We start from the raw sequence: 25,452 nt of genomic DNA, 5'->3' as shown, positions 1-25,452 counted from the left end.
AAGCTGAGTTTTACAGTCCATTAACGAGCTGGGAGCCCAACAGATTAAGCAGAGCTCAGGAAAACACAGCTGGGGCCCTTCTCCAGGAGGATGGAGCAGCATGAACTCACTGCAGCAGTGTCTGCCATAAGGAGAGCACACCATGCCATCAGATAGCACCATTCCATCATCAGATAGAATGACAGTGCCCTTCTGCATCTGTCACTTCTAGTCCATCTTCCAGCAGGTCCCAAATCATCCCCCACCAGCTTCACAACTGACTCTTCATCGCACATGAAAGCACGTATGAAAGTAATTCCATTTACCCAAGTCCCTACATAAAACAGGTTTTTGCATACCTGCCCAGGATTTCTGCTCCACAGCAGGTGCAGCACTGATTCTGGAAGGGGGGAATCTGTACAGACCACAGCCCCCAGCCCAGGGACCAGCAGATGTGCAAGAAGGGCTGCAGAATGAAGCTTCAGAAGAGGCAGCATCTGCTACAGAAGAGACACTTTTTTCGCTGGGCTAAAAGACCAGGGTGTTTTCTACAAGAAGCTTTATTTAGGGTCACTGCACTCTTGATTCAGCAACAATAATTTATGGTAGCCTAAAGTCACAGACAGCAAAGTGACTTCATCAAAGAAAGGTCTTGCTGAATCTGCAGAAGAGTGCTGTGGGAGCAGCATCTCCCTGCTAATGCCAAGCTCCAGCAGCAGCACTGCAAGTTCCTGCTGATTTCCTGAGAGGCTGAGCTCCTGTGGCATTTCTAGTATGTGGCTGGACTGGTAAACATTTAAGCTCTAGACAAACACCACCCCCTAAAGAAATCCAAAGATATCGCTGTATTTAGTGCTCCTGGGCAATGATGCCAACTGGAGTTGAAAACAAATGGCACCCAGAGCTGTGTGTTCAAGTGTCTCATTTCTCTGACTCCCCAGGAAGATATCCCTTAGCAATCTGACAAACCTGGCAATTCCAAATGACTAAACACTTGCTGATCCCTTCAAGTGACAGCTAAAAAGCACCATCTAACACTTTGGGGCTTTGCTTCAGCTATAGCTGCAAGAAAAGCCATTCATAAAATCTTAAACTGCAGTTAAGAACCCTTTAAATGTTTCTTCTCGCCAATTTGAATAGCCAACATTTCCAGAACAAAATCACCTCTCCAGCAAGGGCTCAGGCAGATGGCATACCTGCTCAGAAGAAACTTCTGATTTCTACTTTGAAGAAGGGCACAAGACTGACAAAAATCTCAGTTCCCTGCATGCCCAGGGCTCTCCTGCCCTAAACCCACCCTATCCAAGCTTCCACCAATCTAACCAGGTGCCTCTGCCTGCAGCACCATCCACCCAAACAGAGCAATGAGTGGTGGAACTGCTCTGGTGGTGATGCAAAACAGAACTTCAGACCTGTAAAACCACAGGTTTCAAACACCTGCCATGAATATATTGCAGCATTACATTATTTGCACAAGACATGTAGCACTATCACCAGATGCAATTCAGTGGGGTTCTGGATCTCCTATTTCAAATGACTAAAAGCTCTCTGTTACTGGTAACTACATAACTTTTAAAACTCTGAACCTGTAACAAAGACATTGCTGCGAGTCACTGTGAAGCAATGACACAGTCACACACCCCCAGACTGGACTGGGATTTGGACAAAAGATTGCACTTGCCTAAAACAGTGAAGCCATGCTACATTTAGAAACATTATTAGACTATTTACTTCTTTATTAGTAGAGCCATTGAGATTTGTAGCCTACAGAAAAGGGTTGTTCAATCAACAGGGAGCAAGTGAAGTGAAAAAGTATTAATGTTACCACTGAGGCAATTATTGCAACATGATTACAATTCCTATGCATCTTTAATTTTTTTTGCCAACACAACAGATTCTCTAATGCATGGATCCCTGTTCCATTAAAATAATATGATTTGTAGCAATAATATGAGGTGGGTGAAACAGAACCCAGTCTCTTAACACTTGAGCATTGCTTTCCCATGGGGAATATCAGTACACAAAACGGGGGTTTCAGTAAAGTGCTTGTAATCCCAGAAGCTGGTGCACCTATTAAACACTTAGCAGGGCTCCAGCAGAAAGACAATCCCAGAGAAAACAGCCTCAACTGAGACAAAAAATCCCAGTCCTGGCTCTCAGGAGCAGAATGCTCGTTTAGCTCCATTTAACATCTTATCTATCTGGAAATCCAGACAGGCAAGAAAATGTCATCACCCTCCACAGAGCAGAGCAGCTCAGCAATGCAGGCTTGGGCAGGTGACCATGGGAAAGCAAATTCCAGGAGCACCATCTCCTGCCACACCTCTCCTGCTCAAGGGTGATGCTTTCCTTTGGTAGGCTTGAAATACAAGGAAATTCCCATCCAGAGGGATGGGAACGCCTTGATACAAAAAACCAATCTGGACTGCTGCTTCAGAATTTTGTGGGGTATTTCGTCCCCTTATCCTTTCTGGGGAAAAGAAGGGAAATACAGAAGCAGGCATCATTTGTGTTCTAACTAGAACACACACACAAAAAAAAAGGAAGATAAAGATTTCTACTAATGGAAAAGTCTACTGCACTGTAATCATCACTTTACTAAAGGATCAGATCCTATCAGGTTATCTCCATTCATCCCCCAAACAAGTTTATCTGAGGACTGTGAAAGATCTGGTCATGGACCCCACTCCTAGCACAGAGCAGAGCTTGGGACAAACTTTCAAACTCCTAAGATTCTTCATTTAATGTTTTAACAGGCTGTAGAAAGGACCCAGTCTTGTCAGGAAGAGAAAACAGTTGCAGCAGAGAGAGAAATGTTTGTGTCTTTTAGAGTCAGAGGTGTGCAAGCCACAGGGCAAGTTTCAGAGCAATGTAAAAGAGAAGGGAAAAGTGAGCCCCTTTCAGGACCAGTGCTGAGCTCTGCAAGGAGGCAAAGAGGGAAGAAACCGTGATTAAAAGAAACTAGAGAGGAGAAAAAAAAATTGAAAATTCAAATTGCTCATTATGCTTTAGAGTGAACATGCCCATTTTCATGCATCAGGGCAGCTGCTGGCCCTATGCACACCAACAGACCCCTGGCAGCATCACCACAAGAAATGAAACAGTCCTGTCCCATCCCTCTTCAGGTCCCCTCTTTGACAGCCAGATTTTTGCCACATGCAGACCTCTGAAATTCTGCTGATCTTGTACAAAGCCACAAACCCCCTTGAAAGTCACACCAGTGTCCTGGTACCTGCTTTTGACCCCCAAAGGCAAGAGCAATCAGAGGACACCACTGCTGTGCCTCTGCCTGAGGGGTATTGTCCCCTTCACACCACTTCCAGAGGGTACCTGCAATAAAGCAAGAGGGGAAAATAAATATGCACAAGGCTCAGCCATTCCCATGGAAACCCTCCACTGGATATCCTGTGGAAAACTGTTCATGAGTCAGGAACCCAACCACAGACTTCCTTGGTTCATGGTAGCTGAAAGGCAACAGCTTGGGCTTATGGAAAATGGAAGCTGTGATATTTGGGATATTTTCTGAAACCAATGTTTTTAGCTAGCAGGCATTTTTTCTGTCCAGCTTTCAAAATTATTTTTCCCCTGGAAAAATAACAGTGCTACTATTGCTGCATTATGCACTGAAAATATTTACAAAGACATCAGAATTAACTCTGGGTAGACTTTGGCAAGCAGGGGAGGGAGGTCAAAAGAAAGCAATTCTATATGTGGAGAAGAAGCTGCTTAATTTCACTGTAAAAGAAACAGAGCAACTGGAAAACCAGCTCTGAAGTCAAATAAGATGAATGGCAACCACAGCAAGGGCCATAAAAACACCAATAAAAAGTAAATTGCCATAAGGGAAATACCCAGCTCAACACCTCTCCAACAAGGTAAGCATAATAAACTCACTCCTAGCATGGACACCAGTTTATTTTTTCAGGTGCAACTTCAATACAAAACCAGGGAGAGATGCAGGAGAAGCAGCACTTAAATTCCCTCTGCTATGTAAATAGTCTTGCTTGTTGATGGAGTGAGTTGCATGATTTAGATCAACATAATCTGACCTTAAACAATTAAATTAACATCCAAAAGCCAAAGCTGCTCCTTCCCTGGGGGCTGCAGCAGTTCCTCTGCAAATCCCTTTCTCAGACCCTCAGAGGAGAGATTCCTCCCATGCTTGTCTTGGCACCTGTCAGAGACCATGTTTTATTTTACTTTGCACCAATGCAAAGAGGTTCTAAATATCCTGGAATTAAAACAATCACAAAACATTAAAGTGCTTATAGGGCATTTCCACATTCTCATCTGGCAAGTGAGTGCCTGATTTACAAGCCAGCTGTCAATACAGAACAATTGCTCACCTCACATTACAGGAAAGCAAAAAAGTACTCAAAAAAAAAAACAACTTACAGTGTAGAATACTATGAAAAATTGCTTTTTACCAACATGACAATCAGCAGTGTGTGTTCATAGGTGACAGGTCAAGGAGAGATCCTTGTTTAGCTTTCAGATGAGCCTCCAAAAGCTGGGATCTACTAAGGAAATAACCAGTGGCCACCCCAAAAGTTTCCCTCCCTGCAAAGCAGCGACCAGCCTCTCCTCCAACCATCTGCAGCTTGTGTCAACACAAAGCAGGATCCCACAGGCCCCACGCACCCTAAACCTCAAAGGGAAGATAATCCTTGCACTTATTGTTTATCTAGGCCAGCACAGCTCTCCAAGGAAGATTCCAGCTTGGAAGTGTGAACTGTTGAGGTCTGCAGAGGGTGGATGGCAAATGCTTTGCTCCATTTGGATGTAACCCTCACTGAAATGGAAAGAGAATACAAAAGGCCACCCCATACACCCAGGGACACCTCTGCAGTTTTCCTGAAAGATGGAACCAAATGAAAGCAAAATAAGTGACCTTCCATCTCCTGCACAAGACTGATTACAATGCAACAGCAGATGGTACTGCTCTTTCCTTAAAGAAAACACACATGCTTTGGGGAACTGTGTGCAACATCACTGCATCAAGGAGGGCAAACCAAGCCTTGTGGGAGGCAGGGAGCTGACTTTTAAGTCAGTAGCTTCAAGTTTGAGGCATCTGGCACTTTTCTGTGCAAGGAAACCTCAGGACTGCCTCCTCACCATTGCAGCACAGCCACCTCAGTGCCAGCCCAGGGCAGCCACCACTGCCCACCGAATGTCCTGGTGCAGTGACACACCAGCAGCAGGACACGGATGACCAAGGTTTACCACACTGTTCGTGGAAACAAACAGATCCCAGTTACAGCTCCAGTCCATTCCACATCCTCTGGAGGTGCCTGTGCAGGGTCTTCCCTTCCAGCTGGCCCTTGGGGACACCAGACCAGCCTCACACACAGCCCTGACCAAGCACCAGCCTCACAGCTGCTCGTGCTGGTGCCAAAGCTCCCCGTTTTGGGGACCTCCAGTGAAGTGTTCTGCTCTTTATTTCTGTCTGCAGAGGGTTTTGGAAAGAGCTCAACTCAGCTCTACACCTGTTCTTATTAAAATGCTGACAAAACTCTGTGAGACAGTACCACAGTGCATTAAAACTAGAATTATCTAATAAGGACAAGGCAACTGCATTTTGAAGGAGCAAGTATGACTTTAGCCTAGAATGTTATTCATTACTATTAGGAAAATACACAAACCAAGGACACTTCACTCTATACCATTAAGCATTTCAAAGTATCTGGGTGACACCACTGTACTAAATAACAGACTACTCACTTTCCCATGTAATTTGTTTAATAGGCAGATGAAAACATTAGAAAGACAAAAGGGAGTTTTTTATATTCTGATCATTTACATTTTATCTACATTAACAATCAAAAGCATCATAAGCAGTGAAGAGACAGTTGTCAGATACCATTTTGATGACATGCATCCTTTTAAGTGTATCCAGTGTTCCTCATATCATTAGAAGCAGGGGGAAAATTAATAGAATACTAATGGCCAAGCAAGCTCCAAGTACAATAACTATTCCTTTTTTTCTGTTCTTATCAGCCCATATTTCATCTCCATTTCTTCTTGAAGACCACGTGAAGAAATAAAATGGAAATTTGAATATACTGTCTGGCAAATTTCTCTCCCATGCTCCACTACACCTGAAGGGCTACCAGAACCATGGGCAAAGCTACTTATTTCTATACCTTCAGGTCCTTCCTTCTCACCCTTGTTTTTGGTTTCTGCTGTGATGCTGAGACCACAGTTCTTTGCGTGCTCATCAATACATATCTGTTTCTTCACATCCCCTTTTCTGTTTTGTCCATACTCAGTTGTTGTCCCCTGTTTACACCTGAACTGCAAACTCCAGAGAAAAGCAAGACCAGACACCACCACCACTGTCCCATACAGGGGCCAGGTGGAAACACTCGTGTATTTATAAGCCAGTGCTACCTCATGACAATTCATGTGGACAAGCTGTCCCTAATCCCAGATTTCAGCAAGAACTTGAATTATCCTTTCCTTAGTCCTACTGCAAAGCTCCCTGATGATCCCTCCCTTTCAAAGGACAAAAGGAAAACCAACACTGAAAAGGTCACAAAGGATTAACAGCACAGCTCTTTGGTATTTTGCCTCCTCTTGTGCTTTTTACTGGATCTCTAACTCTCAAGAAGTGCATGCATGCACCAAACCCAGCTGGTTTTCCCCATTTTACTCCCACATGCTCCCCAGGGCAGCACACAAGGAGCTGTAGCTGGTGTATCTCTGCATGGAGGGGAACAGAGACACACAATATCACAGAAGAGCAGAGAAAGTCACAGCCTGTTATCTGTAATTAGAGAAAAAACAAATTTATGAAGCAAATTAACTCAGATGTGTGTTAGCTCTCAACTGTAAGTGCACACAAGGTAATGCCTTCTGAAGAGTTTCCATTGCTCCCTCATAATCCATGCTTAATTAGATCTTTTTACCTTAATGCAGATTTCCTCTCCCTAATGTTCCTGTTGTCCTTCCACACCTCACCCTTGGCCCTTTATGTCCTCTGACAGAAGCCCACAACGGGCAAAGTGCCAACATAATTAATTTTTCAGTAAAAGCCAAGTTGTTGTTTTCTCAGAAACATTTTACACTTCAGAAAACGTCAGAAATGTCAGAGTCCATAAGCAGAAACAAAATCAGAGATCTGCTTCCCTATTAATACTGCATGACCTCCTCAGCCATCTCACTCCGGGACAGGAAGACAGTGGGAGGGGGCCAGGGAGCCAAGCAGTGTCAGCCACTGGCTGGGTAGAAAAGCCAGCAAGAATTAAATATAAGGAGCACCAAACCAAATGCCTGTGCCTTGAGAGCAGGCTGAAAAGCTGTTCAGAAGGAGGGGCATGCAAAGCCCAGAGGAGAGCAGAGTGGCAAGGCTTGATCCTCAGTGCTCAATCAGCCTTAAATTCCTTCTTTGACACTTCTGCATACAGAGGTGGCAACCCAAAATTACAGCTGTCTGTAGAGAGGATGAAGGAAAGCGCTGTGTAAACTCTGCTTGTCTCAGAGGGACCCCTGCAGCCTCCCCTCAGTGCTCACCCAAGGCAAGGCAGGGGGTCATCTTCAGAAAAAACACGTGGGGGTCCTGACTTGTGTCCCCTGTCACCCCTGAGCTCAGCTGCTGCTGTTTCACTGCGACCTCAGCTCCAGTCCGAGCACAAACACCCTTCCTGCAGCCTGCAAACACATCACAGTGAGTTGTGTGCACTCTCAGACCTCCACAAAAACACAAGAGGAGATCCATCTCTGCATCCCCAGGAGAGCCTCAGCAGGAGGGCTGGGACACCACGGGCACGGAAGGTGCACGACACCAACCCCATTTCCAGAGGAGTTTTACAGCCCTAAAGATCCAAGGGCTCAGTCACCACCCAATTTCATCACTTGTAGCTGATGGCCAGTAGTACCAAAATGGGTATAAACAGGGCAGATTGCCTCTCACCCACAGCAACTCAGCATTTTGGTACTGCTTAAAAATCACAGAACCATTTAGGCTGGAAAAGCCCTTTTAAGATCAAGTCCAGCTGCTGAGCCAGCAATGACAAGTGCATCACTAAACCATGTCCCCAAGGACCAGACCTACATGATTTTTAAATCCCTCAGGGGATAGTGACTCAAACTAGTGAATAGTGATTCCCCTGGGCCATCTGTTCCAAATGAAGCTTTGCTCCAGCCTGCTGGGGTGTCCTTACAATTTTTATTGTTCCATGAACCACAAACATCAACATTACTGACAGAACTGAGCAGTGCCTTCTCCACAAAAGGGTGACGTGAGGCTCCACTTGGGCTACTGCAGCATCTTCTCTGCAGCTCCTGTTGCAGATAAAATCACATCTTTTCTTTCTTTTCTTCCTCCATTTCTCCTCTCCTCTGAGCACTCTAAGGAATTCTAAACATTTTCTGGCACATTCATAGTGTTTAGAGTCAAGTCCTTGAACAGATGATCATTTTTCAGCCCATAAACTAAATTCCCTTGCTGGGTTAGTCCCCAAAGGGTTTAGAAATTTGTATTGAATGGAAAAATACCCACACATGCCTTACTTTGCTTACACTGACTCCTGCAGCATCACAAATACAAATGAAAAAAGAGGCAGAGCCATTTACAAGACTGGAACAAAACTTTTCTTTACAAACGCATCAGTAAATAAGTAATAAACTCAAACTTATGAAAGATTTGCTTATGATCAAGGTTTGTTTTGTTCCTCTATTACACAGACTGATTACAGGATGAATAAAACAACATCAAAGGCACCTGAAGTCTACATGGCCACAGCAGGTACAGCTCACACAGATCCAGCTGAGGAAAGGACACATTCCTTACATCATATATCCAGAGGATAAAAAACCCTCTCACATTCCACAAGCAAACTCATTTTAACTGCAGCTTTGAGTCCCTTCCAAATCTCTGAATGAATGATCACACTTCAGAACAGCATAAGAGCTTTCTGCGAGACACATTTAGATTAAATATCAAAACTGATTACAGGAAGAGCTGGTAGCCCTGTTTATTACAGTTGCCTAATGCTTCTGATCTTTAAACCTATTCCTACTTACCTACAATTTTGCCAAACTCTAGCCATCTGGACTGCAACTTCATGGGCCTTTTGTCTGCCTCGGGCAAATTTTAATTTCAGCCAAAACGGTTCGACTGCTTCTAAGAACAAGGCAGAGAAGAAAGATTTATCTTTACTTTTTTGCCTACAGTAAGATATCCTGCTGACCTTTTCTTTAATTAGCTAAAGCATTTCCCAGACTTTGAAACAGAACTCAGCTTTTGACAGGATTTTGTTCAAGTCTGTATAAACATGAACTTTTTGGTCACAATTTGGGGGTGTGGTCAAGTTTGCTGCATTTTTGCTGTATTTGCAGGAACACACTCAGATCCAAATAATTTTTGTTTGAGAATGGTAGATATATAAAAAAACATTCAACTCTTATTCTATTTACAACCATGAAAGCTCATGGTTTTTAAAAGAGAGCCCAAGGCCTGGTGCATTAATGCTTCTTTTTATTAACGTGAAGACCAAGTGGAAGTACTCAAAGCTGGACACTGCCCCTCCAGCTCTTTACCTTGCCAGTTTCAGAGGACCAAAAGTGGTGTAATATCAGCTTTAACCAAAGAAACTGAACCCAAGACCTAGAACGTGAATGTCTATCATTAAACTACAGGGAACAGAAAGACTTTTTAAGTCTTCATTAGTGTCCTTCTGAATTTTAGTTTTTCCACCTGTGAAAGAAATGTGCTTTTGCTCAGTGTTGAGCATCATGAAGCATCACAAAAATAAAGTACTCACATGCAATTGAAAATTTTGAGGAATTCTCTTCAGGTATAATTTAAAAGTATTCAAAAATAGACATCAAACAACAAGGAGAACGAAAGCAACTCATTAAGGGACACCTATTCAGTGCCTTTACAAAGGGAAACAGCTTGTGGGAATCATAGCTTCACACACATGAAGCTATAATTAAAGACTGTATTCCAGTGCACAAGAAACCAAATTGAGGGATTGCCTGGTTTGGTCATAATCTTTATAAACTTTTCACCCTCAGTGATGTCCTTCTGATGCAGTTTTCTGGACAAAATTCTGTGGTTTAGCTGTTGGTGTGAAACAAATCCAGGAGGATCAACATGCATCTGAAGAGGTTACTTCCTTCCAGCTCTGTATCTTCAAGATGCATTTCAGGACCAAATATTTACTTACTAGTGAGTCTAATTATTTTACATGGTTATGTCACAGTGAAGCATCACAAGCTAGACAAAGAAATGGGTTTCAACTTCTCTCCAGTTCAAACATTGCCTTCTCATTTGATGCAAAGCATTTGCTTTTATTTAACACTGGTAATGCAGTGCACTTTATAGAGCATCTTCAAGGTAAAAATCTATGCAATCTAGTAAAAAAATAGTGTTATACTGTCCATTAGTTTAAGAAGCAGATTCTGAATCACATCCCTTAGAAAATGAACCATTTCTTCAAATGTCAAATGCACTGTTTACTCCTCACTGGTAGCAAAATGTGATGTACAAGGTTACCAATATAATTTCCAGACCATTATCTAAACAAACAACCTATGATCAAAGCAAGAAAGGGGGAAAAGTAGCTTATCACCTCCAGCTTTAAAGCTCCTGCAAATTCCAACATACAAGTGCTGCCTCTCCACAAGCACAGAAGAGCTGCTCAGTATGGAAACATACCTTTAGTCTTTCTTCAGAAATCACAAAGCTCATTCTCAAGGACAATGAAGGCTCCATCAGTGCTCTTCAAGGCAGATCGTTCCCCCTTTCCAAGGCTACCCATGTAAATGCAGGCACTCCATAGATTACAGCACTGCAGCCTCACAGCAGCTGCAGCAAGAGCGTGACCTCCTGGTCCCTGCAGTGGGTGGCTTCCCTCTGTGCCAGCTGCCAGAGCACCTCAGCCCATCCTGGGTCCCACTACCAGAGGCACCCAGCACAGCTGGGCAGATGTGAGCCCACAGCAGGCAGGAGTTGTTGGGCTGCTCCTGCAGAGCCTGCCAGTGCCCAGGCCATGCCCCAGCAGCACACCACCAGCCCAGAAGCCAGGCATCCCCCTCCTGCTGCCCCTCATTTCTACAGAGGGAGAAGTCCAGCACACAGCTCACCCCATCCTCCTGCCAGACCATAGGCAGCAGCCACCACCTCTGTCTCCCTGATCTCCCCCAAAACCAGCTCTCTGCTGGAGCTGGGACAGCCACGGGTTGTGACATTCACATTCTCTGGACAGAGAGACATTTCTGTCTCTCAGGAGAAGCACAGGGAGAAGAAAACAATCTTTATCTCTGCTCCTTTGTTTTCCCCATGTGGAATGTGGTGTGGGGATTGTTCACCTGCAGTGATTGCTGGATTGGATTCTGGTGAACCTTGTTTGGGGTCAGTGACCAACTGGATCCAGCTGTGGCTCAGGCTCTCAGCTGAGAGTCACAAGTTTTGTTAGTAGTTAGGTAAGTAAGAAGTAAGTATGTAGAATAGTATAGTATCTCTTTAAATACTACATTAATGTAATATAGTTTAGTTTTAATAAATCCTATCCTTCAGCCTTCTGATCTGGAGCCAGACATTGTAATTTCTTCCGTGAGTCGGGGTCTGTCACATTTTTACTATAAGGGCTCATCTCACACGTGCTGCCCATGGCAGTGCTTTGGCAGGGCCAGCCTGGTGGTCAAACACCATCCTGCCTCCAAGCAGCACACACAGCTCTTTGCAAAGACAGGAGGGTCACCAGCCATCACCCTGGCTCCTCAAGAAGCTGAGCAGAACTATCCACTATCCACTGCTGGGCTCCTGTGCTTCCTCAGCCAAAAAAGAAGTCCAAATTTTCAATGTGTCTTACTGACATATTAACAGAGGCCAGCTCCTTGTGACTGAAGTGTTTGCTGGAAGCAGAAATGCTGTGCAAGAGATTCAGCACTCTAACCATTTTTCTCTTTAGACAACACTTTTTTTTTTTAATGTCTTATCTGCACAAGAGGAGGTTTAGCTGCAGAGGCACCCACCAGCCCACTGAGGGGGGACAATGCCTAAATCACATGTGACAATCCTGCTCAGGCCACCAGACAGCTCTCACTGAGTACATCACCATTCCCACAGGTCTCATAAGGAGGTGGATCATGGCTGTGCAGCCGGACGTTGCAGATCAAGCATTCCCCTGACAGCATAAAAAACAACTTTAAAAGCCTCGTCCAGAGGGAAGTTGTGCACCTAAATCAATGAGCACAGATTTCCACAGTGCAAATGGTAGCTCTGAGCCTGTCATGATCTGGGCTGGCATTCTCAGCTGAAGGACAAGGAATGCTATTTTCTTACATTTAAAGAACTATTTTGAATTTATGAGCCAATATTTAAGAACAGTTGATAGCCCACTTACATGGCAGACTCAAGCAGATTGAAATAATTTCATAATTAAAAGGCAGTAAAAGTATGTGTGTCATTTCAGTATAATTCCTCAGAAATTTAGTAGCAATCTGATTTTATTTTTTAATGAGATAGATTAGAGAGTATGCATTGATCTGATTAGTCTTCACATTCTTTCTTCCTTTTAATGTAAACCAATCTCCTTATATGGATTATTAGGCCTATTTAATTTCCTTTCCCTACAAAAAGGAACATCATTTTTCACTGTGATCATAATAGAAATTTGACCAATACAAATACACTGCATTACTGCAATCTGTTACTCACCAATTTCCTTCAAAAGGAGTGAATTCCAAAGCTGTGAGGTGTAATCCTAGAGGCAGTCTTACCGCTCTCTACTGCTTTTAAAATTTCTTGTTTATGGCACTCAGTCATAGAATTTTTGACTTGAAGATGACAAATTTGGGAAGAGCTAATCAGCAAAAGAATTCATTTCCAATTTATCGACACTGGTCTTTGTTTTGCCTTGTTTCAGAGGGCTGGTTTTTTTAATCTTCACTTGCTAACTAACAGGTTTGTGATTTTTTTTCTCCCAAGCACACATTCAGATGATTTTTTTTCCAATTAAGTTTTGGGGTTTTTTTTTAATAGTAGCAGATTAAACAATGCAGTGCTTCCTACATTTAATCTGTCACAGAAGATGCATTAATTCCTAAATGCAATACTTCATGGAAATGGCTTTACTTTCACGCATCAGAATTTTCACTCGTCTGCTGTGCATCCCTGGCTGCCAGACACAAACCCAGCTGTGCTTCTCTGACCAGCCAGCGTGACACAGGACACAATCCAGCACCCATCAAAAACACCTAAATACGCCCAGCCACTGTGCACACCACAGCAATCCCAGATTCCATCTAACATTCCCTCTGGAAGTGTTCAAAAGCCACGTGGATGTGGCACTTGGGGACAGGGGTCAGTGGTGGGCTTGGCAGTGCTGGGTTAAGGGTTGCATCCAATGAACTTAAAGGTCTTTTCCAACCTAAATGATTTCCTGATTCCTATGACAGCTGCACTCTGAGGGCTGCAAGCAGACACAGCACCAGGCACTGCACCCCAGTGTACCTGGATGGAAAGGACTTTTCCAGGTATTCTGCTTTCCACAGTCCAGCCTGCATCCCCTTCACAGCTGCAGGATAAAAACCTAAACTCAAACATACTGCTGCCACAAAAACAAACACAGGAGATGCCTCTCCACCATCCATGCCAGGTGTATCTGCTTTACTTTCTAGTGAGCACTAATACCACAAACCTGCCACAAGCATTTCTTTGATACCAAAAGCAATGTGGAGAGCTCTGTCTCTTCTGGGCTGAGGGAATAAATCCAATTTCAAACTACTCAATTTCACATGAGTAGTGGAAAGTTTGATCAAGGCACTGCCATGATTTTTTGAACATTTTAAATATAAAGCCCAATGCTTGAAAACTGGATTGTCAGTGCCTCCAGAGTGTCCAAAAGTTACACTTTTGCATGCACCAGATAATCTAAGAGGCACTCGCAGCCACACATACTCATGAGGAAAGCTGTCATCTGTCCTCACTGTCTGAGTGGTGTTTTTCACAGATTAATATACTTTCACAGTAGAATGAAAGATTATAAATTGCTAAAATTGATTTCACATCAGTGGTGAAGTCAGAGTGAGTAACACACCTGAGGTGACCCAGTCTGCTCAGGGGAACGTGAAACCACAGCGTATTGACAGTTTAATTGGCTCAGCAAGAGTTCATTTCCCTCAGATGAAATGCACCATTGGCCATTTTATCGCTATATCTTATTGCTGCTTTAAAAGTGAAGCAGATGACAATCTAGCAAAATGTTTTCGTAACAAAGACAGCCCCTGTCTTTATTGCTGGGTGCTGGCTTCCTTCCCCCTTTCTTCCCCAGCAAATGCAAACTAGCTCTTGTTTGCATTTTAAGCACTTTGCAGGATGAGAATGCCTCTGTATCTCCTTTCAGGACAAGTGATGGAAGATGCTGCTGTGCCCATTTCTGTGCTGGAACTACAAAGGATAAAACACAAATATTCAACAGCACCAAGCAGGTTCTATAAATACCACATTCAAGGGTAACATGACATTTATATCACCTTACAGCAAGCTAAAGAGATGTCTTTTGACTGCTTTATAGCGTTGGGAGGCATTTAAAGAACGTTAGTACTTGAACTATCAAAAGATGGTAACTTGGAGCTCAGAAGGTAATTACAGAAAACAGCCCACTTGTGGAAGGAGGAGACGTGGAGGAACAGGGAGCCCTCGCTCCCTGCTGTCTCACAGCTCAGAGCTTTGTGCTCTGCCAGCGTGGCTCGGAGCAGATGGGACAGAGGCAGCAGCACCACACAGATGTGGAGAAGCTGCAGGAAGTTCCACGGGTACCCCAGCAAGGTGATCCTCCTGCAGACCCCAGGCCAGACACCTCCCCATCCAGAGGGGCTACATCCCCTTGGAGCTGCAGCATTAATGCCAGGGAGCAGCTGCAGGTGCACACAGCCAATTCCTCCCTCACCCTCCAGGAAAGCACCATCCCCTTCCACAGCAGAAAAGCAGCAGGGCTGGCAGGGGACAGCCCCCAGGCAGCAGAAGGCACAAGCATCCAGGAGCTCCTCCACACACTGAACCAGGGCCCTCAGCCCAGCCAAGTGCCATGCTTAAAAACTGCTGAAGCAGCACACAGGCAGTCACAAAATGCCCCTTATTAACCTCCAAGCCTCATTTACCCAACGAGGGGAAGGACGTCAGCAGTGTTTAATTGCAGGGCAGAAACAGAGGCACGACACAGGGGATCTCAACCACACACAGCTCCCCACTGCTGCACCCCTCAAGCCATGAAGGCCCCAAAGGCAAGGGCTGGGCAGGAATATCTCCTACTACACAATTTACTGCTCTGTGGACATGGCAGAGGGTGGCTGCAAACTCTCTGCAAAGGGCATAACACAGAATCTTCCTGCAGCAGCCAAACAGATGCGTGGAAATGTAGGCAGGAGCACGGGAGGCCATCGGTGTGGGGATGCACAGAAACAGCAGCCAAAGCCAACAAGGTCCCTCCTGCAAGGGACACCTCAGACACACATGCCAAGCTCTCCAACTATGAGCAAGGCTGCCCGAGGGTGCAGCAGGATCTTGGGAAATCATGGGAAATGGGACCACTGTGGTACTGGATGAGGCAGGAGAGGGGGAGCCCCACACCTCACCCTCAGCATCGTGAGCGGCTCCTCTGAGGGAGGACCCAGCACCCCCAGAGCCCGGCGAGCTGCATGCCAGTGCTGTGCTGGCAGTGAAACTTCAGGCAAAGAGAGGAAGAAACAAAAGCAAAACCAAGCATCTTTCAAAATATCCCTTCCTGGTAGGATGCACTGTCATACAATTCTTCCAAAGCCATGGTTTATGTGGCTCAGGAGGGCAGTTTCATGCCCTAACTCCTGCATGATGGATTTTACAATTTGTTAAAGAAACTCATCAATCCTCAGCAGTCATTTTTAATGCCCAGAGCCTCCACAAACTCCTGCATTTTGCTGATCCCCCAATTTCAAATCATTTGAAATTGCTGCTACTATTACAGCTCTGCTCCTAAAGCTAAGCATTATGGCACACTCCAGACTTCCAGCTTCGTGTGCTGGTGTAATAAACAGATTAACTGTGATTTATGAACAATAAGTTCTGGTTATTTGAAAGGAAACATTACCTCCCTAGACCAATTCTGACAATCAGAGATCTCTCATTATGCAGACATTATTTCCACCTACCCATAATCATTGGTTTAGAGCATCATTTTCAACCTGGTAAATGTATCACCATAGTTTTCCACTACAAACTTTGTGCATCCAAAGCATCTGGCAGGAAGCCCCACCAAAGGCAGAACACCAGCCTGAATTGACCCAGTGAGACAACTCCTGATTTAAATTCAAGTTATTAAAAAAGACAATATTAAAGCAACAACAAATTAAAAAGCTTTTGCAGAGAAGGGCCACAGTGGAGATAGGTGCATCACAGAAGGGTCCAGCAAGACTCCAGTTAGAAGAGGACTAATTAGGAAGAGGAATGATGATACAGAGATCTGTTTCTTGACCTTATTTACTTGCAAAGTCTAATAAGAGTTTTAATATTCTCTTCCAAGAAATGGATTCATTCTTTGAGTCCACTCTAAAATGTCAGCTTAGTATTTTACAAGCCCACAAGCAGGAGTTGACATTTTCACATGCACTTTTCATCTGAAGGTACTAAACTGACCACCTCACTCAGGACACTTTCAAGTCCTGCTAAGCACCATTTTATACATTTATTCAATTAATTGCAATCACTTTCCTCCTGTTTAGAAAAGCTGAGCAGCCCTGCACACTGGTTAGACAACCAAGCCCATCCTCACAGCACAGCTGTAACCTGCTGGTCACATCTCCCACTCTGCAGGGCTGGTTCAGCTCCAAGACCTCCACACTCAGAAATAATTATTGACTGTCCAAGCTAGAGACTTCTCCCACTTGCCCCCATCACCTCCTCCCTCCCCAGCACAGCAAGGGCAACAACACAGTGCTGAAGTCCACCCAAGGCTCTTCCTACTGCCAACACCTGAAAGACCTTCCTGGATTATCACAACGTAATTGGCTGAAAGACCCTGGAGTGTTAAACTATCCAGATGATAAGAGACAAGCAGTGCTGGTATCAGTAGACCCACCTTGGTGCTTAACATGCAAAAGCTTCCACCACACAGCCCAATCCCTTCTCACCTAATTGCTATGTGTATCTTGGATTTACCTGTGCAAGGCATAATTAGTAAAGATAAAATACTTTATATAGTTTAAACCTCTTTAATAGAATAAAAAGAAATCTCAGTTCCCTCACCTTGACTCTAACATAGTAACAGAGGCTCGTGAAAAATGAAAAGCCTTCAAGGATTTGGAATAAGAAACTTGGAGAGACAATCGCTAATCTTTTATCTTCCAGACTTCCAGCAGAATCAAGTTCTTCAAAGAAAACCCAATAAAGCCCAGACATTTTCATCATAACAAAATAAATAATTCAGTCATACTTTAGAGGACTCCAACATTAGGATTGGCTATTTGATATATTTGTGGCTTAGGTGCCTCTAAACTGATTAAAGATAACCTGATAGAAGCTTGCAATGTCAGAACTGCCTTCATTCCTGACAGGTATGAATGGATAGTGTAAATAACTATAAATAACCAAAATGGCTGCATTTATGCCTAATGGAGGATTTACAGCTTTCAGAGCTGCCTGGTAGGACTAAGAGTTACAGCTCTGCCTTTATCCTACCACAGCACACAAGGAGAGATGAATTGACATCCTCCCCACAGCACCTGCTCTGCCAGAACCACCAAGGGCCCTATAGAGAGGAGAAAAGGAACAGGATTCTCTCATTAATAAGAAAATAAACATGTACAGATAGGTTTGTTGGTGTTGATTTATTAAGGTCTTCCTAGAAACCACTGTGAAACACACATCCCAAAAGCCCCTCAAATCTCAGTAGCCCCTGCAAGTTTCCCCCAGCACAGCTTTTTTTATTTTTCCAGCTGCCATCTGCAGAAGGGAAGATGCCATTGCCTTTGAGGGAACAGACCAGGGCTTCATTTACCCCTCCAGGCCTTCACCAAGGGAGCCTCAGCTGCAGCATCCCAGGCAATTTTTCAGTTTGGTTTACTGCACTCCGAACCTTCTCACCACCCACTACATTCCCAAAGCTCCAGCAGCAGTGCAGCCCCACAGGAGCTATTTGGGAAGTGGATGGAAGCAATTCGGCACCCACACAAGCACTGGGGCAGCTCAACTCAGGGTCAGGAACAGCCACATTTTGTATCTCACGATTTGTGGCACCGCCAGGGACCACAGAGCCACTGGCACATCCCAACAGCTCCGTGTCTGCAGCACATCCAAGCCCCTCCAGGATGGGGCTGGCACCAGCAGAAGGGACTGCAGAGAGGCAGCACCAGATCCTGCTGTTCACTTCTTTGAGCAATCACTTCAAATACTGAAAGCAGCTCTCCCCAGGAGCTCGCTGTGCAGAAGCAGCCCCCCTGTCCCTGCACTTATCACTTGATGGAAGGGCAGATTACCAGGAAATCTGACACAAAATTAGGGTGCAGATGCTGCCCTTCTCCCAGAGGTCCTTCTGTGCTTACTTGTGTCGCCATCTTTCCACTTTTTCAAGTAACTTTTTCCCTTGAACAGAGAACTCATAAGATCTTACCACAAAAACTGCAAGTGAGCAATTGCTAAAGCTTTAATTTTCTGTTATCCACAGACAATGTGGCCAATATGCAGAGCAGGAAATTAAGTGACCATTCAAAAATTCCCAAGCTTGGGAAGCAGGAGGAATAAGGCTGATAAACATGCACACAAGCAAACCCCATGGAACAGAGTTCTTTAGTGAGGGGAAAGGGAGATGAAGAGCTACACTGGTATTTTCCTGCTCAAGTTTACCTTGCACAAAGTTGAGCTACTTAGATTTAATATTTAAGGAATCAACAGAATTCATTGAGGGATTTTTGTTATCATTATTTCAGTAGGAAAAGACTAGATGGTGGCAGGGCCAGAAATTCCCCCATTGAAAAAAAGCAAAAATCTAATATCAGAAGAAAAAGAGGAGAGAAAGCAAACCAAAGGCAAGGTTCTCACCATTCTCTCCAGCAGCTGAGTTGTACAAACTACTGGTTAGTTTGGATGAGAACATTTAGCAATACTAAATGTCAAATAACAAAAGACATATGAGCAGTTCTGAGGTGATGGGGTTCATCCCAGCTTCAGAGCTGAGAACTCCAACCAGGAAGTACCAGCATGGATACACCAAGGGGAAGTGGAAAAACTGACCACAAAAAAATCCTGGAGTAAGATTTAACTGCAGTCAAGGCAGCCACAATCCATTTTAATACTGTCAAACACAGCAAGTTTCCAAAAGATTAAATCACTACTTAAATCATCTTCATAATTTTAAAAAATGCCTGTGAGATAAGACCAGGAGCTAATTGTACCATTTAAATTTAGTGAAGGGAGGATTTTTTTTGGTTGGGATTTTTCCTTCTTAACTGCAATAAAGAAAAAGCCCAAGGGTCTAAAACTAATAATCTAATAAACTTTGCTAAGTGAACATTGTAACAGATAGGCCTGGATGAGATTTCCTGTAAATGCCAGACAATTTCCCTTGATCTTTATCAGCAGAGATGCTGCTCTAGCTTCAGCAGAAAGAAATTAAATTTGGTGCAAAATAATAACATCTGGGTGAGATTTTGCTTGTCAGACTAACAGTCCCTTTAGATGTCAGGGTAAAAATATTAAAATTAACTCTGAAGGATTTCACATTTGTGTTTTTAATATGAGTGGTTGAGCTGTGTTTCCATACCAACACATTTCCCCTCTCTGGAGAGAGATGCAATTATCCATCCTCTGCACTGGGTCCCTAGACTGGGGGTCTGACCCAAAGCAAAACACACTGGGGGCTCTCTTCCCTGCCAGAGCACATCTCAGAGCTGGCACTGCTTCCACTTGTCCCATCCCTGCACTCCCAGCTCCCAAAGCCACAGGGAGTCTGTCCCCAGGACCTGCAGGAGATGCTCAGAGGCCACTGGGGCTCCTCTTCCCTGCCCACTCCAGCATCCCCCCAATAGCTGCCAGGGCATCCTGCACAATTTCTACAGCTGGAACAGCCTCTGGTATTGGAGCTATCAAAATACTCTTAAGCAAGCAGCAATCAAAAGAGTAACCCATCTTAAAAAGTGTTCTTCTACAAACTTCCAGACTAATTTTAAAGATAACAAAAGTAAATGGTGTTCAAAATCTAATGAATCGTTCTTCCAAGTCCAAAACACTTTATACAAGATAATTAAAGTGAGCTCCTCAGTGGTTCCAGCTAGGAATTCCTCCTCTGCAACAGGATTGCAAATTATTTTTAGTCACTTTAGAGCTTTTTTAATAAGCAGAAGTGGTCAGAAACTGTTTAATTAAATGCTTTTCTTCCCCACCACCAAGAATGGCAATTCCACATACCAGAGCTTCTCAGAATAACTTCAGCTTCAAAATTCCTGCATGGGTCCCTGGGCCTGGGTGGAAATAACAGTTTAAAAAAAAGGGGGGGATAATAAAATCAAAGCAAATTATTCAGCTCTCTCCAGAAGTGGCAGAAAGTTCAGAAGCAGAGCACCCAACTGCTGTGCACAACCTGCAGTTCCACAGGGCTTCATTCCCACACACAATAAAAACTAATGTTTCAGTTTCTGTCAAATGGGAAAGAAGGAGGCAGACAGTTTGTATTCCACACAGGTTATTCACCATTTCCTAAGCTGGTCCACATTTCCAATGCCCAGGAAAACAATCTTTCATTAGTTTTACTCCATTCTGGTTATTAAAATTGGATCTTTATGGTAACTGCATTAAGAATTACTGGGGGAGAAAAATGTGCTGTTATCTCCTCAGCAATTCATTTGATCTTACATTGAGAAAAACAACATATTAAACTTCATCAGTCAGTTGTGGCCCAGAACAGAGCTCTGCCCTGATCTCACAGGCTTCAGCAGGTCTTGGGTCTTGCTATTAGTGAGGCATAAACAAAAATAAATCAATTATTCTGCAAAGATATCATCATGAAGGAAAAAACGCTTGGCTGCCCATGACTGCTTCTTTAAATACAGGCAAAAACATCATTAATACAGAATGATGGAACCTCAATAGGACAGCACTCAACAAATAAGCAATCATTTCATTGCACATTAACCATAAGACCCCAAAAAAATTACTGCAGATTTAAGTGGCACAAACTAATGTGTATCAACACTAAAAAAATATCTGAAGATCCATTTAAAAAAAAAAAAAAGAAAAACAAAAAACAAAGAACAGCAAACAAACAAAACCATCATATTATCATTAGAAAGACAGGCGCCCCTGAGGACAGGATCACCAAGCAGAGGACAGGATCACCAAGCACTCAAATACCCCATGGGGCACCAGGGACCAGATTTGGGAACCAGCAGGCTCTGCCACCTTTCCCACACAATAACCAACTTTGTTGTGCAGTGGATAACAACAATAACACACACAGTTGTTGAGAGACAGATCTCAACAAGCATTACACTGAGGTGACAACCAGATCACCTCACTGCAGCTCGTATTTTGAGACTGACAGAGCCAGACAACACAATACTTGCACAGAGATTTTAATTCTTGGAAAGGTGGGATTTTGGGTTTTTTTTTTTTTTTTGTTTAATTTGCACCTCAAAAAGTTCAGCTTTTAAATTTCTATTCATTCTTACAGGAATGCAGGAATATTTAGGACAAACCCTGCAGAGCAACCAATATAGCAAACCAGGGATATTACAAACCATAAACCAGCATATGTAATATCTAAAAACACATGAAAACAAGCAAACAAAAAGCTTCCAGCCACTTGCACTTCCAATTGCCCAGTGCTGAGGAAGAGGAGCAGAAATGCTGCCTCCTCCTGCACGTGACTGGAGCACCCCCAGCACTCACCTTGGAAGACAGCAGCGTTCTGGATGACCAGGAATTTCAGCTCCATGCTGGCAGACTGCAGCAGCTGCTCCATGTTCAGGCGAGCAGCTGCCTGGTACTTCTCCTCCATCTTCCTCGAGCAGCACGTGGAGCCCTTTGGGATACAGACCTGCAGATCAGTCCCTGGAGAGGCACAGGAGAAGTCGACAATTCACATTAGGAGAGGAAACCAACTCCAACCATCACTGTGGCTGCAATTACTGTTTGGGCAAACTGATGGCATTTCTGGAATTTGTCTTGAGCAAGGATCTTGGCCAAAGGAAAGGGTGGATAAGGCAGAGTCCAGATTGCTGAGCAGTAGCCCCCAAGAGCTGTGCTTGCCTGCTCCAGCTCCAACACACACCCCGAGCACTGAGGTGACAGTGCCAAGCAGAGCAATGCCAGCCTTGCCCTGCTGTCCCCTGTCTGCCCACAGCAGTGAGGAGTCAGTGAGGGCAGGAAAGATGGAGTGGGAGGTGGGAAACAGAGACAGGATTTGAGGCTTTGGATTTACAATAAATAGAGCAACGTATGGAGTACATCAAGGAGGATACACTTGTGATTTACATAAAGACTTGAAAGCAATTTGGAAGTAACAGTGCTATTTGCCTGCAATTTCTACCCTTTTGTATCCCCAGCAACAACAGTAATAGCAGAAGGACACAACTAAAATGATTTATTTGGCTTTTTAGTGCTGACTTTTAAATTGTAAAACCCCATCCCATCCTTCCTCCATTGCAACAGGCAAAGCACAAGTCCCATTGCTTCACTCGTGGCTGTCCCACTGCAGAGAACGGATCCTGAGGGATGCTCTGAGCACTGCTCAAGGCAAGAGCCTCTTCTGCAGCACCTTCACTCATTCACCAGGATGGAACAATAGCCAGGGGACAAATGCCAGAAGGATACCACTTGCTCTGGCATCCCCAGCACTGCTCAGTGATACTTAACTTCTTTTTTTGGCACTCCCAAAACATTTATTCATGGACAAAATATACAACTTCAAGAGAAGTGTTAGCTAAAAATAAATAAAATCTTGAGGAGAAAATAGAAATCTTTCTAGGCTCAGACAAGAGAAGATGAAACAGAAGAGCTAGAAGTAGTGGCAAAAAAAAGGTCTCATCTTCCATCAACTTTTAAAAGCAAACTGAGGCCCCAAACACACAAGCAGAGCAATAAGCTCATATCAAAGCAAATAGCTCTCTTCATGCAAAACACATCTAATCTGATGCTGCTCTTACAAACTCAAACAGCTCCATTAAAAACAGCTACCCAGGGTCAAAGAACAGCCAGCACTCACATTTCATTGTCTGCCACCAAACTGCATCATGCCCAAAGCAAAAGCAGTTCCCTGCTAGGTTCAGCTCTGCCAGGAACCTGGATTGGGAAGCAGTGCCCAGACCAACAGCCCTGGCAGAATGAAGGCTCCTCACACCTCTCACTCTGCCTTCCTGCTTGCTATAGAGGGTTTTTCCTCAGTAAAAGCTACTTTGGTAATTTACATCTTTGCTCTGGAAGGATTATGCCTCCTTTCAGGTTCCTGTCTTCTCTCCTTCACAAGAGTCTTTTACCACATCCACTCTCTCCCTAATTACTAGAAAGTGTCAAAAGTCACTTTTGCAAGTGTAGTCTAGAAGAACAGGATTAATATTAATGTCAGTTCAATCGTGTGCCTCCTGAAGAAGAGTCATGCACAGTGCCAAGGGAAAACCAGCTGTCAGGGCTCAGGAGCAGCGACAGCAGAAATCCTCCTCCCTCCAGCCCTATCCCTTCCCCGGCACAGCATGGGAAAAGGAACATGAAACACTTCATCTACAACATGCATTGCATGTGGGGAAAGACAATTTAACCAGTGCAGGCCCTGCTGTTGCTGCAAAAAAACCTCATGCACAGGGGGAGAGAGGGTCCACACCCCCATCCTGGCTCCATCACTTGCCACTGCCTCAGTTTCCCCTTCTGTAAAGCAGGATGCCCAACACAAGTCCCTTCCTTGGGCCCTCTGACACAGAGCCAAGACCACCAATGTCTCAAGCTTAAGCTTCAGTGATATCTGTGAATTCACCCACTCCAGAGGAGCACAGCGACAGGTATTTCATGCATTGAAAAAATAAAAGGGACCATAAAACCACGTAACAGCAAGATACTGCGTTAATGAGAGAAGCAGTTATATAACAGCAAGTTAAAGAGGTTTTTTAAAGTCAAACTCAACTCAATTTACACCACGAAAAGGCTTAGCATGGTCTCTTTAACACTACAGTATGCCCATAAATTTCTTTTTAATACAAAGCTTATTTCCTCCTACATTTATTATATTAGGACACATTTCAAATTATAAAATAAAAACCCTTCCATGATTAATGGAAATACCAATATAGAAAATCTGAGAGTTGGCAATTAAGAGGTCGCTGCAAGTTAAAGCCAAGGATAGGAAGCAGCAAGGTCATCTACTCACATCCCATCCTTCTTTTTAGCAATTAAGCCAATTTCTCCCCTTAAATGGATCTTTATTTTTGTGCAGTAAAAAGACAGACACATGCTGTATCAGAGCAATCACAGAGGAGGAGGAAAAAGCCTGGGAATTAGCTCAAAATGTTTCAGAGACTGCCAACTAAAAAAGAAAGAAACATCATGGTATACACAACAGGACAACACAGGCAGGACAGGCTCTTGGAAGGTAGCAGGGACAAGGTCTTTCTTGGCACAGTGCTGCTACAGAGGGACAGGAATGGGGGCCTGAGTCCCATCTGCCAGCTCTTTTCTGCGTGTGGCTTCCCCAGATGGCGAGCTGGCTCAAACACTCCATCCCGAGCCCCCAGGAGAGGTAAGGACAGGAGGTTTCAATGCCAGCCCCCCAGGAGCCACTGACCCACCCCGCTGACCCCAGCCCCAGCAGACACAGATGGAACAGAGACAAAGCTTTGACCTGGCACTGTATTTGGGGTTTGTTCGTGCCATGGCTTGAAGAAGGGCCGGGGGCTGTGCAGACCACGCGTGCCAAGGATGCGCCAAGGATGCGCCAAGGATGCGCCAAGGATGCGCCAAGGATGCGCCAAGGATGCGCCAAGGATGCGCCTGGGAACACTCAGCAAGCCCACGGAGCAGACACCAGCAGTGAACGAATTAGGGTGCCACACGTTCCCGACTCCAAAAAAATGCACGGGAAAAGGTCCTGTGAGTCATGAAATCGTACCTCAGCCTCCCAACCCACCCCCTCTCAGCGTTTTATCTAACACAAACACCTCCAGCGATGCTCCGGCTTGGGAGATAGCAGAGCCCATTCCGCTGCCTAATGGCCCTTTACTGTTAAGACCGTTTTTATCTCCCAACCTACACAACCCCTTTTTCTTAAAGTTTCAAGTCATTACACCTTGTAATGCCAGTCTCAGCCCTTGCAAACAACCTTCTCCTTTTGCTATAAATCACTACGAACTCATTTTCAGAAAGGAAGTGTCCCTCAAATTACTGCAGCCGTTTTATTAAATTGCATTTGGATGCTCAAATACCAATCTCGGCAAGATTAGTGAGATGATGAGATGCCAAGCACAGCAGCCTGACCCTCTGACACCCAACTCCCACGGCTGAGAAGGCACTGG

The 25,452-nt window shown here is 44.3% G+C and overlaps 1 protein-coding gene across 1 annotated transcript in view; it reads right to left on the bottom strand.

Moving 5' to 3' along the window:
- The window catches only part of GPC3 (glypican 3), a 139,613-nt gene that overhangs the window by 108,605 nt on the left and 5,556 nt on the right, over positions 1-25,452 (bottom strand). The window contains exon 2 of the mRNA XM_021548345.4: positions 21,845-22,006. Coding sequence (XP_021404020.3) covers positions 21,845-22,006 — 162 coding nt within the window. The remainder of the gene's footprint in view (positions 1-21,844; positions 22,007-25,452) is intronic.

Source organism: Lonchura striata, chromosome 4A, assembly GCF_050655825.1.
Source record: "Lonchura striata isolate lonStrDom1 chromosome 4A, ASM5065582v1, whole genome shotgun sequence".
NCBI classification, from domain to species: Eukaryota; Metazoa; Chordata; class Aves; order Passeriformes; family Estrildidae; genus Lonchura; species Lonchura striata.
The sequence above is the reverse complement of the archived record's forward strand: the minus strand, read 5'-3'. Positions and strand labels throughout refer to the sequence as shown.